At 40.8% G+C, this 15,811-nt stretch overlaps 1 protein-coding gene across 2 annotated transcripts in view; it reads right to left on the bottom strand.

The window, feature by feature from the left end:
* Positions 1-454: 454 nt before the first annotated feature.
* Positions 455-15,811, bottom strand: part of RNF144B (ring finger protein 144B) — an 81,142-nt gene continuing 65,785 nt past the window's right edge. For both annotated transcript variants that reach the window (XM_033216347.1, XM_033216348.1), the window contains exons 5-8: positions 11,954-12,158; positions 9,562-9,706; positions 5,887-5,976; positions 455-4,348 (exon numbers count right to left, since the gene is read on the bottom strand). In XM_033216347.1, the coding sequence (XP_033072238.1) occupies positions 4,208-4,348; positions 5,887-5,976; positions 9,562-9,706; positions 11,954-12,158 (581 nt within the window). In that variant the 3' untranslated portion in view covers positions 455-4,207. The remainder of the gene's footprint in view (positions 4,349-5,886; positions 5,977-9,561; positions 9,707-11,953; positions 12,159-15,811) is intronic.

Genomic DNA, 15,811 nt, shown 5'->3' with positions numbered 1-15,811 from the left:
AATGGCACAATCTTGGCTCACCACAACCTCCACCTCCCAGGTTCAAGCAGTTCTCCTGCCTTAGCCTCCCAAGTAGCTGGGATTACAGGCATGCGCCACCACGCCCAGCTAATTTTTTTGTATTTTTAGTAGAGACAGGGTTCTAATTTTTGTGTGTTTTTAGTAGCGATGGGGTTTTACCATGTTGGCCAGGCAGGTCTCGAACTCCTGACTTCAGGTGATCCGCCCACTTTGGCCTCCCAAAGTGCTGGGATTACAGGCGTGAGCTACCACACCCACCTGGCCCCATTTCTTTTAAGAAGTAAAGTAGCAAGAGTTATTTCCATAGATGGTATTGCAAATTCTGGTACATTTTGTAAATTCAGAACCTAGGATTTAACAGTGACTTGGTTGGTTCTTAGAGGATAAAATTGAACATGCCTAGAATTGTGCAGCACAACAAAGGTTAACACAATTGATTTCCTGCTCACATTTATTGTGGCTAGAGAGCCTATTTTCTTCTCCAAAAATTGGAAAAATACAACACAATAGCAATTTTTAAAAATACATAAAACTTCCCAGATCATGACATGAGACATAATAGCCTGAATATATCAATTGTGATCGCTTTATAAAATGTCATTCATCTAATGCACTTCTGAAATTGCCCTTAAAGCTACACATACACACATGACTCTATATCACATAAAGGCATCCATTCATGAACAGAAAGAAAAGTCTTTTATAAGTACTGTGTAGGGAAGGCTAAAGTAATACATACTTAGATTCAGAATAATTTTTAAGAAAAAATGTAGGGTTCCAAGAAATGGTGATTTACATTCAAATGAACATGTACATTTGCAAACCTGGATAAGTAATATTTTCATGAAGCACGCTACTAGAAAATTCACACTGCATTATTTGTTTTTCAAAGGCCTCTTTCAAAGTACAGACTCCAAGTCCAAAGCAAATACCCACGGCATGAACAAATAGGATGCCTAAGATTCTAACATTTGCTTCTGCATGGCTTTCCTCCTCACTTCCCTACTTCATAATAAGAAAAATTTCGTAGATGGGACAATGGTAAGATGTTGTGCTAATACATTCCATAGGATTTCTGGATGCTGGACTATTACATTCAGGTTACAATTTGGGGACGGATTTGTTATTTCTATTGCAAATGGACTACACTCCAAACACAAAAAGATTCCTGCCATAGCATCCAAATATCCCTAATACAGAAAGAGAATCACTCAGAAAGGACAAAGCTGGCAGACTGAGAAAGGAGGCAAGAGTAAACTCTGGCACTGGCCAATTATCTAAAACAAGAATAGCAGCCTCTGTTATCAAAGTTGCCAGTTAAAATTGTCAGCTGTCAGGCACAGTGACACACACCTGTAATCCCAACACTTTGGGAGGCCAAGGTGGGTGGATCGCTTGAGCCCAGGAGTTTGAGACAAGCCTGGGCAACACAGAGAAACTCCATCTCTACAAAAAGTACAAAACATAGCCAGGTGTGGTGGTGTGCGCCTGTAGTACCAGCTGCTCAGGAGGGTAAGGTGGGAGGAACGCTTGAAGCCAGGAGGTAGGGGTTCTGTGAACCATGATCATGCCACTGCACTCCAGCCTGGGTGACAAAAGGAGACCCTGTCCAAAAAAACAAAAAGTTGCTAGCTTTCTTCTCTATCAACAGTCTCTAGATTGGTTTGCATCATGCCCTTTGATGCACCAGATATGTTTAACCAACCTAGTTTTGTGGATTCTGACAATCTCACACATTGAAGAATTTACCATTTTTCAGGCACTTTTCAACGTTAAAAAAAATTAAATCCAGTTATTGAAAATCAGTTTGACAAACAACCCCCACTCCATAGCCCTGGCCGAAAAAAAATAAGCAGCTAATTCGGTGACACGATCTCTGTAAGGTGGCAAATTCCTTCAATTTTCCAAGGAAAGAGCATATATATTTTCTTCCATCTTCACTCCAAATGTGGGACCTCTTCCTCTGGTAACACAGTATTTTAGGTTACTTGAAATCAGTCCCCATGCAAAAGACTCTTTGTGGCACCAAGCTTAAAGAGTTTACTGACAGAGGACATCGCCACTATTAACATTCTTGTTACAAAAATTCAGTTTCAGTTGAGTTCCTGTAATCCCCTGAGCAGTTATAAATGCCTTTTACCTATAATGAGGCAGTAGGCTATGTGTAAAACAAAGCAAATGAACTGTTCAAATATATGTAAATCTATAATTATACTAACATGAACTACACTGATAGAAGACAGTGTTTTTTTCTCTGAAGTGTTTAGAGTTTCAAAAGAAAAAGACACAATATTAAGAAATTTCTAATAGATGATTAAAAATGATTTTGGTTGGTTGCCATTCCCAGGTTTTCCCAGAGTTCTCATCTATGTTCTATACAATGTGTAAATTAAAATGTACATGACCAATTGATGTACTACAATACATCAGATATCAATATATACACATGAATTAAAGTTCCTTAAATATACACATCCCCTTAGGATATATCCTATTATGTAGGCAAAGCATCATCCTTTAATAATAGGTCCAAGATAGCAGCAATTTGATATTCTATTACCCAGTTACCTCAGAAAATATCATAGATCCTGAATAGTTCCTGATATGGTATCCCTGGCTTCAAGAACTCTCCAGTAACATTTAGCATAGGTCTCATGAAGCACCAGGCTACACTGTCAATAGCAATTATGTAATCCTGTCATTGGAGAAAAGGTTTTATCCTTTCAAAACCTTGCTATTCAAATCTGACTAATGGTATAATGGAAAAAATAAGTCACAATGAGGTGATATATAAATTTAAACTAAAATATATAAAGCATTTCTATTTTATTTCTTACATGTTTTTGTTGCTATTTTATCAGTGCCTTGTAACAAAGTATTCAGACTGTCCTAACAGATGCTGAAACAGCAATAATAAATTATGCTGAGAAAAGAGCTGCTCTGTGTTTGAAAATATGTAAATGACTCGGTTATCAATTCATGTTTTTACAAACAGAGATGGCAGATATTGTACTAAGTACTGTTTTAAAAGAGTTATGAGTCTATACCCTTGGGTAAGTTATGAACTTACAACCAAAATTCACATATATAATATGCAAAAAATCGTTAGGCAGATTTACAATAAACCATTTCAGTCACAGAAGGATAGAATGGCTCTTAAGTAAACATTTATTTTGTGTGTACTATTGGGTGTATCCATGCATGCTCAATGGATAGAAATTACAGGCAGGCTGCAAGTCACATGGATTCTAGATGTACATAATATACACTTTAATATTTACTCTCCATGTGTACTCTTAGGCCCGATTCCAAATCTATTGGGTATGTGAACACAGGTCCTGAGAAAGGTCCCAGTTATCTATGATGGAAGTTTTGAAACTCGACCACTCTACCCGTATTTCATATGAAACGATTTTGTAGACCACAGCTACCGGCTGTAAGAGACAAGTTGGCCAACTTAGAAAACTTACATTTGCCAAGGGAGAGACACTAAATTAGACCATATTGTTTAACAGGCTGCAACTCTTTTACTGGGAAGGGGCAACTCCCTCTGCACAGCAGTTTCGATCACACAAAGAGAAACCTATTGTGTTTCTGCCAAATCACAGCGGGAACACTGGGGACAGCACACCCAGTAGCCAGCAGAGGCACAACCACTATGTCAACTGCTGAGATCAGCAGCCCGCTTTCCAGCTCCTGTGAGGATCTCTCCTCACACAGTCTTATCCTTCTCCTCATCGCGCTTCCCCTGTGTTTCTCGTGGTAGCCAAATCAACACAGAACAGGCCCTGGCTTCTTGGTTATCTTCCATGTTGCCAACCATGACAACACACTTGTTATATCAAATGTTCCCTCAAGCTCCTTGAATTTGGCTGGAAGTCGAACAGTCCAGTGAGGTCCTTTGGAAGATAAAATGGTATGTTCATTCATCTCAAGCAACCCCAAAGCTCCCGACATGCTCCATAGACACAGCTGGACTGTTGAGCCCAGTTCTTGTTACACAGGAATGCTCACACCCAGGACTTGGCCTTTCCTGATGCTGAAGGCGGGCAGGCAAGTTCAAAGTCTGGACACAGAGGCACTTTCAAAGTTGGCAAGGAGAAGGAGGCAAGGTCACTAAAGAGGGCTTCATCACTGTGCCATCTCACGTAACTCACACATCTGGGGCAAACGAACACAGAGATCTTTAGGTTGTGGACGGGTCGTGCTTTTTCTTCTTGCCCCGACAGGACTTGCATACACAACAGATTATACATGGGGAGGCCAGGAGTAACAAGGGTGAAGTAACCAAGGCAATGATGCCCAAGCCTACGAGGATCCCCACCACCTGGAAATTTCAAAGAAAAGCATATTTCAGCAATTAAGTCTTTCAATATGTATACTTATTCCAACTATACTATCTGCTGTGGGCCAAATGTTTGTGTCCCCCTGAAGCTCATATGTTGAAACCCTAAATCCCCGATGTGACGGTATTTGGAGACGGGGACTTTAGAAGCTAGTTGGTTTATGAAGCAGGGCCCTCATGATGGGATTGGTGCTCTTACGAGAGAGAACAGATGCCAGACAGCTTGCTTCCTTTCTCTAGGCTCTATGCCGTGCGAAGACACCGCAAAAAAAATGGCCATCTTCAAACCAGGAAGAGAGCCCTTGCTAGGACATGACCACGCTGTCACCTGAACCTCAGACTTCTCAGCCTCCAGAACTATGAGAAGTAAATTTCTGTTCTTTAAGCCTCCCAGTCTATGGTCATTTGTTATAGCAGCCTGAACAAGACATCATCTCAGGCACATAGAATAGTTACATTTCTGGGATCTTTCAGCTAGTGCCCAGGATTGATCTGAATTGGAGAGAAGCCAGAGAGATACAAAGGACCATATCGAGGATGGAAACCATCCAAATGCCAACTCAAGCTGTCGCAAGTTCAGGACAGTCATGAATTATCGGTGTTGGTGCTCTCTCTACCTGAATTTCCTCAACTAGCTCATGGAGATGTTAATGATTACTAGGATATTAGCACTGACTCCCTCCAAAGGAACATGGCCTTTAATAAATATAAAACACTATTAAAAATAAACCATGACTCCTTTTGAACCTGCCACATAAACACACAATGGCATGTACAGAGGGATCTAAGCTCCAGGAAGGGCTCACAGGGTTTCAGAGCACTGCCTGATATGGTTTGGCTGTGTCCCCACCCAAATCTCATCTTGAATTGTAATAATCCCCATGTGTCAAGGGCAGGGCCAGGTGGAGATAACTGAATCATGGGGGTGGTTTCCCCCATACTGTTCTTGTGGTAGTGAATAAGTTTCATGAGATGTGATGGTTTTATAAATGGGAGTTCCCCTGCACAAGCTCTCTCGCCTGCCGCCATTTAAGATGTGACTTTGCTCCTCCTCTGCCTTCTGCCATGACTGTGAGGCCTCCCCAGCCATGTGGAATTGTGAGTCATTAAACCCCTTTCCTTAATAACTAACCTAGTCTCAGGTATGTCTTTATTAGTAGTGTGAGAACAGACTAATACAAGGCCTTTGAAAGGTAATATGCCTTAAAGGGCTTTAGGAAAGTCATTCCACTGTTTCTCAAGAGGAAAGAATATCTGCCTGCATTCTGCATGTCACTGTTGATTGCCTGGCAGCTCTGGTGCCCCTGCTCCTCCACTTGTCCTTAAGGAGACTGTGCTCATGAATTAACTTTAGGTAGTTACCCCATTACTTTTCCCTAGTCCTGCCCTGGCACTCTCCAGAAGCTCCCAGGCTGAGATGGGACCTCCCAGGAGGGAACAGTCCAGGGAAGAGGAATAGAGGGGCTCTTTAAGCCATCACGGTTTTGGTTTATGTCACGCTCCCTGTAAGGTCAGGGTACCTGTGTTCGGTTCCACATCACCGACGCTCTTGAGTGGCCAAGTTTATTCCTGCATGGCCCTTTGTCATAATGTCTGAGGAAAATGTCATTCTGAAAAATAAAAAGATTGGTTTCAGTAAATATGCAGTTTTAAATTGAGAAATGAATACAACCCACATGAGATCACCAAATGGAAGGCAAAGTTTTTCTCTGGTGATATCAGTGACTCCCTCTAGAATTCCAAGCCCATAATCTTTATCTTGGTAGTTTTGTAAATCACCAAGTGAAAACAGATCATAATCAATAAGAATCTCAATTAATTTTAAAAAAGAAAAAAAAAAGAGTAATAACGACCTGACTACTTATCTTAGCAAGCTAGCTCTGGCAGAGGTACAATGGAATGGGAAGACCAGGAACAGGGCAGCTGAAAGGCTGGTGTGGCAAACCAGGAGAGAGAACATGCCAGTGACTGAGGATGGATGGAGAAGAGGAAGTTACAGTCCTAAGATATTAAGAAAGTAACTAGAGAGAAACAAGGAGAAGCAATCACAGAGAAGGGAAACTGGTTGGGTTGAAAGAAGGCAGTGGTTTTATTGAGAGAAGTGACAACACAGAGATGGAGTTTGTTGGGAAGATAAGTTTGAACATGTTGAACTTGAGAGATGGTTGAGACATCCAAGCAGGGCTGTTCAAAAGGCAGCTCATCACATAGAACTACACTGAAAAAAAAACAAAACAAAACTTGAACCTCAGCAGAGAAACTAGCTCAGGGTCCAAATTAGGTGTAGATAATCTACCTAATAGTCTGTTCATTAGACAAATGGAGAAAGGGGTCTCAATTGGGCATCAGTGTACGTGGGATAGAAGAAACCATAGAAGAGACTGAGATTAACTAGGAAGAGGAGTAAACTGAGAAGCAAAGAGGCTGCTGAACACAGGCATTTAAGACTGGGTGGAGGAAGAGGCTAGAAAGGGAACTGGGATATGACCAGAAAGGTAGAAGAGAAACCAACAGAGGTGGTATCACTGAAATGGATGTGGTCAAGATGTTAAATGCAGCAGAGAATCTAGGTACACTAAGAACAAGTAGTATTGGATTCTGCCAGTAAGAAATCACTCAAAATCTGGGAAAGGGGTACAGTCGGGGTGTGATTACGTGGCCATCCGAGCACATACAGTGTTTGGAAGGTAAGTAATGTCAGTAGCAAGAGGTGATTATGCTTTTCTTGAAGCTTGGCTTTTAAAGGAGAGATAAATAGAGGGGCATAGTAAGGAAAAGATGCAGGCTTTAAGAAAAACATTTACTTGTGTTTAAATGTGACACAGTCGAATGCATGGGTGTGCTGAGAGAGTGCAGAGTGGAAATTGAAACCACAGGAGAGGAAAGAGATAACTGAACAGCTCAAGTCTCTAAGGCTATGGACAGGAATAGGATTCTAAAGCAGACAATTAAGCATAACTCATCCTCTGAAACTACAGGGATGAGAATCAAGGCAGGAACAAGCTCAACTCCAACAACACTCAAAATTCCTGTTTCGTGTCGGTCTCAGGCCTGGATTTTAGACAGTCACCCCTGTCCTGGCCCCAGGCTCTCACACTTTTCTATAAACAGAGATCCACACCATCATCTGATGTAGAACTCCACTTGCGTAGAGAAAAACATCATTACCAACAATCCAATGCCCCTGGCTAAAACTGAAAATGAGATCTTAGAAAACAGTCACCAGAAAAAAGATGCTTCAACATTTGAAGTATGTGTATTCAGCCATTTAACATCTGCACCATTTCATCTCCAGAACCAGAACAGCACAAGAGACAGAACAGCATGTTCTTTGCAACACCATCCCCCAAACACATTTCAGCCAAAGGATGGAGATCTGGTGCACATAATTGTTCCCTTACACTCTGGCCTCCTAAAGAGAACCTCATGGGCTCGGCCTCCTTGTGGATATGAACCCAATTAATATTCTGGTGAAACCCGAAGGAAAACAAAAAAAAACTGTTTTTCACTTGTAATGCATGTGTGATGTATAGTCAGTAAAATCCTCATCCAGAATATCACTCATTTAGGTGCGTGCTAGGTCTTAAATATAAAACAAAATTGTAACTCAAGGGCCTATGACAAATCAATTTCTAAATGGAAAATGTCTTCCAACCTGAGCTGCTGAACTTCTAGAGTCTAAAATGTCCATTTTCTTCCCCCCAGTTCATACCTCTTCTTAAATCACTAAGATGGAGGTTATTATTATTATTCATACATGTCATCTTAAACAACATATCGAGTTTTCAGTTAAAAATCAAGCAGGTGGTGGCCAGCAGACATTACATGCTAACTGCACACTCACTACTCACTAAGCTTGTCTGAACTAAAGCACTACACAAATCACCTGTTGGATTAAAGCAAATCAAGCAATCAAAACAAAGAGCTGAGAAAAGAATAGCAACTCAATGGTAACTGAGGGCTTACACTGATATGGACATATTTTAGAGGTCCAAATTGCCAAAACAGAGTGTTATCTACAAACAACTTATGCTACCCCAAACTTTAAAAGACCAGAAGTGAAGTAAGACCTACTCACTAACCCTTCGCACTGCATTTTTAACTCTGAAGTTACCACTAGCCTTAGCACAGGGCTGAATAAAACTGCACCTGAATGTGAGAAGACTTGATTCATGAATGGTGAGAAAAAATTAAGCCAAGCCCCTTGATCTGGGAAGGGAACACTGACAAAACAGTAGTGATAATGCTGCATGCCCATGAACAAAAGAAGAGAAAGAGAGAGAGAGAGCGTGCGCATGAGGGAGAGATAAGAGAGAGAGAGAGAGAGAGCACGCGCATGAGGGAGAGAAGAGAGTTAAGAGACACCATTGATTTGAACCATTTTTCTTTAAATTCAAAAAGAAGAAAAAAACCTAATAGTGGTAGGCAGAATAACTACCTCCCAAAGATATCATGGCCTAATCCCCAGAATATGTGAATGTGTTACCCTATATGACAAGAGGGATTCTGCAAGTATGATTAAATTAAGAACCCTGAGATAAAGGAGATTATCCTACGTTATCCTGATGGGCCCAATCTCATCACATTGGTCCTTTAGGCAGAGAACCTTTCCCAGCTGTGGTCAGAGGGAGCAATGACTAAGAAAGAAGGGAGTGAGGGATCTGATGTTGCTGGCTTTGAAGATGGAGGAAGAGGCCACAAGCTAAGGAGAGCAGACAGCCTCTAAGGCAAGAAAACAGATTCTCCCTTAGAGCCTCCAGAAAGAAATGCAGCCCAGCTGACACCTTGATTTTAATCCAGCAAGACCTATGTCAGACTTCCAAAGTGAAAAACTGTGGGATAATTTTTTTTGTGTGTGGTATTTTAAGCCACTAAGTATGTGCTAATTAGTTACAACAGCAATATAAAATGAAGACACTAATAGTCCTTTACACAATAGAGACAATGTCCAAATAGCAAGAAATGCCCCTAAAACAAAAGCTTGCCTTTAACACCAAGGTGGCATATGTAAGGTCATCAAAAAGATGTTTTTAGATATCTAAAGTAGCAGGCTTAGGAAGTCTCATTAAGAAAACTAAATTCCTTTTGCAGGACAAAAATCGTCTCGATATTTTAAAGGAAAATCTGTAGGATATCGGCTGTGGTGCAGGTACAGTATACAAAAAAATCATACAACAAACCTAGGTGGCACTTACGTCCAAGTTCTGGAGGCAGTACCAGCAAAATGTATGCTTGCAGTTTTTGCACATCATCTGAGCGCAGCCTTCATTGCGTTCGATATAAACCCGGCAAACTGGGCATTGCTTAATGGGGGCTTCTGCATCTGTCCCAAAGAGGGCTCTAGAAACAAAATGGATGAGAAATGGTCATCAGTTGAATTCCCAGGGCTCCTGATGGTTAGATAATGAACTCATAGTTATCCATGCTTAATTCACTTCCAAAAGACAGGGTGTGGGCAAAATCATTATTAGATGTACAGACAACTCATACAAGAAAGAATCTTTATTTTGGCTTTCTGTGAATTATATAATTACAGTTTCCACCACTGATTTAACTCACTACCTTGTCAAATTAATATTTCATTCCCTAAGTATGCATTGCCTAAATAAGAACAGCAAGGAGTTGGCTACACAGCAGAGAAACCAGGTTAGGGTCCAAACTGGGCGTAGACAATCTAATGGTCTGTTCCTTAGACAAATGGAGAAGGGGGTCTCAAATATCAACACTTTAAAATAATGTCCAATACTTTAAAAAGACCTTCTCCAAACAGACGAATAGACCAACACAGGCTCACAGCCCCAAGGGGCACAGAAAATAAGCAATAGGAATTGGAGTGGGAGAGAGGGATAGGTGAGCGATAGCACCAGGTAACACTTTAGCTACTGCCCATCAAAACTACCACCCAGCACACAGACATATCCAATTCACAGAGTGTTGTCAAATCTATTATCAGATTTTGTATGAACAGTAACCTCATATTGTCATAAGACAGTTATTACAGGTTGAGCATCCCTAGTCCAAAATTTGAAATCTAAAATGCTCCAAAATCTGAAACTTTTTGAGTGCCGACATGACAAAGGAAATGCTCATTGGAGCCTTTCTGACTTCTGATATTCAGAGTAAGGATGCTCAACCAATAAATCTATAATGAAAATATTTCAAAATCTGAAAAAACTGAGATCTGAAACACTTCTTACCCCAAGTATTTTGGATAAGGGATGCTCAACTTGTGTCTTAATTCCCTTATTTTCAGATAAGGAAACAGACTCACAGAGGCTGAGTGACTTCTATGAGACACACAGATACTAAGTGACGATGTCAGAATGCAAATCCTCCTATCCTCTGAGTTCTTTACATCACCCTGTGATACCCGTGGAGCTGCCTGCTATGGCCACGAAAATGCAGGCAACACTGGTTTAAATCTGGCTAAGAGGGCACATGCGTGGCACGTGTATTAGCTCTTTTATTCCTGTCCATTTGTTTGTTCTGACATTCAAGCACAGCATTGTAGCCAGGTAGCATTACTATTCCTGAAGCCTGGTTCTACACATTCTGGGTGCACTGTGTGATTAAGCCAATGGGGTTACAACACTGGTATTTTGTTCTTGCTGATGCAGAACAACTATAGCCTCAAGCAAAGCAGGAATGAAACACAGAGGTCCCTCCCTCTGGGCACTGCTGCTGCCATAAAGACCCTCTGTATCATCCAAGTGCAGTGGCTTATGTCTGTAATCCCAGCACTTTGGGAGGCAGGCGTAGGTGGGTGGATCACTTGAGGTCAGGATTTCAAGACCAGCCTGGCCAATATGGTGAAACTCCATCTCTACTAAAAATACAAAAATTAGCCAGGCATGGTGGCAAGTGCCTGTAACCCCAGCTAATCGGGAGGCTGAGGTAGGAGAATCGCTTGAACCCAGAAGGCGGTGGTTGCAGTGAGCCGAGATCATGCCACTGCCCTCCAGCCTAGGCAACAGAGCAAGACTCTGTCTCAAAAACAAAACAAAACAAAACAAAAACCCCACTGTACTAAAAAGGTACAGATTTAATTGCCTCCTATCACAACAAAATCTCAACCTTTAAAGAGCATAAAGTATCACGAGAGAACCCTCCTTTCTATGTGCTGAAAGAATTTAGGACCATTGTTTCTATTCCTGCATTCTTTCTAATATGACTGTCACACATCATGAGCTGGCAATTTAGTCAGCTAAGAAAATTTCTGTCTCATTTTGCAAGCAACAAGAACGATATATCCCAATACAGGCAGATACGGCATCTGAGCAAATAGCTGGGACAAGTCACGATTTCCTACTGAGAACCAGTAGACCACAGCGCCTTGCTACCTAAAGAGAAAGCAAAACTCACACAAACTTTAATTCCAGCAATATCTGGAAGATTCTTCTGGGGCGAACAACTAGAAATGCTTTTGTATTGGCAACTTACCAATTCTGAGACACTTCTCAGGGAAGTTCTGCAAGGAAACAACCAATCTCTAAACGCTATCACAACGTAATTCCTTCTACATGTAACGTATGTTGAGTTTCTAAGAAAACTAGTGAATAATCCCAAAGACAAAGTTTCCTTTCTTACCTGTGCTCTGTTGGCAGGACAATAGGCTGATTGTCTCTACAGGAGACCTCTGCATGCCAAGCATCCTTGCAACACGAGCAGAATTTCAGGTGGCAAGAAGGGCATTCCACCAGCACAGGCTGTCCTGGGTCACTCGATGCAACAGGGCACACTGTCTGACAGTCTGCAACAGGACACCATGTTCGGTAGGGGTCCAGATGAACTTCTAAAGTGTAAAGAAAGAAAACGTTATGGTCTGCCCGATTCACATTTGAGTCTTTCTCACCTTCATTTGCCCTTTTATTTATTTAATGTATTTGGAACCAGAGTCTCACTGTGTTGTCCATGCTGGAGTGCAGTGGCACGATTTCAGCTCACTGCAACCTCCCCCACCTGGGTTCAACCGATTCTCCTGCCTTAGCCTCCCAAATAGCTGGGACTACAGGTGCACACCACCATGCTTGGCTAATTTTTGTATTTTTAGTAAAGACATGTTTCACCATGTTGGCCAGGCTGATCTCGAATTCCTGACCTCAAGTGATCCGCCTACCTTGGCCTCCCAAAGTGCTGGGATTACAGGCATGAGCCACTGCACCTGCCCCATTTACCCTCTTTTTTAAACTGACATTTATAGAAGTATAATGCAACAAGGGTGAGGATTCCTACTCTTAGTCTTCATAATGGATCCAAACCTATCATTTACAAGGTCGCTAGTCCCTGCCACATTTCTCCAAGTAGGTACTAATGGAATGGTTCACCATTGCCTTTATGAACAGATAAAAAGTGTTCTCTGTAAACAAAATTCACAAAACTTTTAGAATATTTCCCACCTTTGAGCAAAAATGCCAATCCCTTCTACAATTATTTGGGCACTATCCTGGAAGAGAACTGAACATAAAAAGCAAATTTTTAATAAGGCATTTTTCCAAAAAGACTTGTCCTTTCAGGCACTGAGAAACAGGTAGTGAGATTTCTTCCACATTCCCAGGAAATTAAAGAACAAGGAAGAAAATAATCAAACAGTTGAGGGACCAAACAGTATTGCGTGTGGCTTAGCCAAGAAGTCGGATTATCTGTCAGTTTGGATATTCTGCTCCCCCACCAATACACAAGTTAGGAACAATGTGTAAAAGACCCACGTGTTCTAGAAACAAAAGGTAGAGACTTTCACAGACCATTATAATAGCCAGTCATAACACATGGGCTAGTTCCATATGACATGCAGGAAAGAAGGTAGAGCTGGAGAATAGACAGCCATTTATTCAAGGATTTGCAAATCTTGCTTGGTATCTCTTTTTTACTCAGTAGCAGACCCCATGTTCTTTCCATATACTATGACCTTTAAGGGAACATACCATGTAAAAAAATGTTATTTGAGGGGTAGAGTACCCCTTTTTTCTCTGGACTCATGTATTTTGCAAATTTTGAACTGATGAGATTCTAGTTTTAAACCTCCTAGGGCTCATGATTTCATGATTCCTAGAAATGTACACACATGAGGCAAACAAATCCAAAGGATGAGGCAAAAAGAAAATAAACGTATTAAGTAGGAATTTAGTTTTGAAAGTTAATAATTTTACACATTCAATATCAAGGAGAAAGTCTGAAATGTTCCAGTAAACTACTGTCTCCACTGATGTCTCACCTAGAAATGAAATTGGATCTATCTTGTTATAAGTTTTCATTCAAAAATTGCATCCTTAAACATACGGTCTTATCTAGGAATTCTGGAGGGTGGGGGTCAAAGAACAATGAGCCCTTCACACAAATGCAATCACAAGGAGGAAATCCTATAATTCACAGATGCTCAGACCCCAACAGAGATGGACCCTCTAAGATCCCTAAAACCTTAAGAAGTCAAGGAAACAGTGGCACACATAGGATCTAAGGTCTTGGTCTTTTATTTCTACACCATTTAATATTTTCTTCCAAACTATTACAACTGCTTCACAAATACTAAGCCCAAAGAAATGAAGGTTAGTATGTAACTTAGAGTGAAAGACTCCCATATCAAATATCTACTTAGCATCCCTTCTAAATCAGAGGTCTTTTAAAAGTTTGATGAAAAAGAAGGAAAACGGAAAGGAAAGCTAAAACACATATTACTGTTAAAATGTATAGCATCCCTAGTGATCACCTTAAAAAGATACAAGGATGTAACTTGTTCTCGTAGCTCTAATCAATTAAAACTACTTGGTACAAGTTCTGACTTGTTTCTACCAGCTTATTTCAGGTATCTGGGGTGACAAAATGGAAGCACAGACAATAAATAGAGGAGCAATGATAGGTTTTGATGAATTACTAAAAAGAAAGTAAGCAGTGCAGCTATGGTGCAGTGCAGCTATGGCACAGTCCAATGAAAGCAAGGAAAGAGTTTGAGCCACAGAAAACAGTGACCTTCTGTATTTTTCACTATTATGACAGCACATAAAGGACCATGCAAAGGAGTGTAGAAAAAGAAAAAGAGGGAAAACGTTACAGTTTTCTACACAATTCCTTCGTTAGAAGTCCTTATTCCTTAGGAATGGGTTACAGAGCTTAACTAAGAGCAATAGTAGAGTTACTAAGAGACAGATTTTGACGCTATCCAAAAAGGAAATTGACTACTCTAGCCAACTCTGTAGAGACCTACTCTACATCTCTCCCAACCCCCCTGAACTTCCTTATGAAGAAGACCTATCACTATAAAATCTGGACATTCTGGAGATATTCTTTCCCACAATTCCATGAAACTAACTCTTGGACATGTGACATGATTCTAACCAATGAGAGGGAAAGGTAGGTCCACCAAGGGGCTTCTGGGACTGGATCTCCACCTTGATATGTAGGAAAGAAAAGCCATTCTGTTTGTCTGCCTTTGGACACAACTGTGTGAGGTTATGATTCTTGGACCATCAAAATAATCTTGCAACTCTGAGGGAAAGCTAAGTGATTCAGAGATGCTATTAGGTTGGTGCAAAATAATTGCTGTTTTAGTTAAAAACATTAAAAACATGGCAAAAACAGCAATTACTTTTGCATGAACCTAATAAATTAACCGAAACCCATGACAGCCCACCTCTGGACTTCTTATGAGTGAGGTACTGAAATGCCCTTGCTGTTTAAGTCACTTTTAGGCAGGCATTCTGTTCCTTGCAGTTGAAAGCATCTTAGCTGATGTGGCTATTTCTGGTAATAGCAAGTAAGTACCCAGTTCAAACAAGGACTATTCCTCCTGTGTGGTAGATATTGTATCAAGGAGATTAAAGCATCATGTCCAAGATGACTTTTAAAGTCTTTTCCAAACCAATGATTTTATCATTCTAAATGTGAGGCACATGGAAATGTGTATTTAAGTAGAAATTTTAAAATGCATCCATATACATTATCCTGTAGAAAACATTGTGTACAATAAAAAATTTATACACCTTTGTAAAAAGTTAACATGCTATGCCAAGTCTATAAGATTTCTATGTAAGTGAGCAAATAATATACATTCATACAGTTGAACGCCACATAGCTTTTTTTTTTTTTTTAAAGGAAATCAATATAACAATTTGGAAAGACCTCTAGGATATATTGTTAAGTGTAAGAAAAAAAAAAAAAAAAAAGCAGGCTGGGTGCAGTAGCTCATGTCTGTAGTCCCAGCACTTTGGGAGGCTGAGGCAGGTGGATCAGTTGAGGTCAGAAGTTCGAGACCAGCCTGGCCAACATGGTGAAACCCCATCTCTACTAAAAATACAAAAATTAGCCAGGTGCAGTGGTGGGTGCCTGTTATCCCAGCTACTAGGGAGGCTGAGGCAGGAGAATCATTTGATCCCGGGAGGCAGAGGTTGCAGTGAACCAAGATCGTGCCACTGTACTCCAGCCTGAGCGACAGAGCAAGACTCCATCTCAAAA

The sequence above is a fragment of the Trachypithecus francoisi genome, unplaced genomic scaffold (genome assembly GCF_009764315.1).
Source record: "Trachypithecus francoisi isolate TF-2019V2 unplaced genomic scaffold, Tfra_2.0 Lachesis_group10, whole genome shotgun sequence".
In the NCBI taxonomy this organism is placed as follows: Eukaryota; Metazoa; Chordata; class Mammalia; order Primates; family Cercopithecidae; genus Trachypithecus; species Trachypithecus francoisi.
The sequence above is the reverse complement of the archived record's forward strand: the minus strand, read 5'-3'. Positions and strand labels throughout refer to the sequence as shown.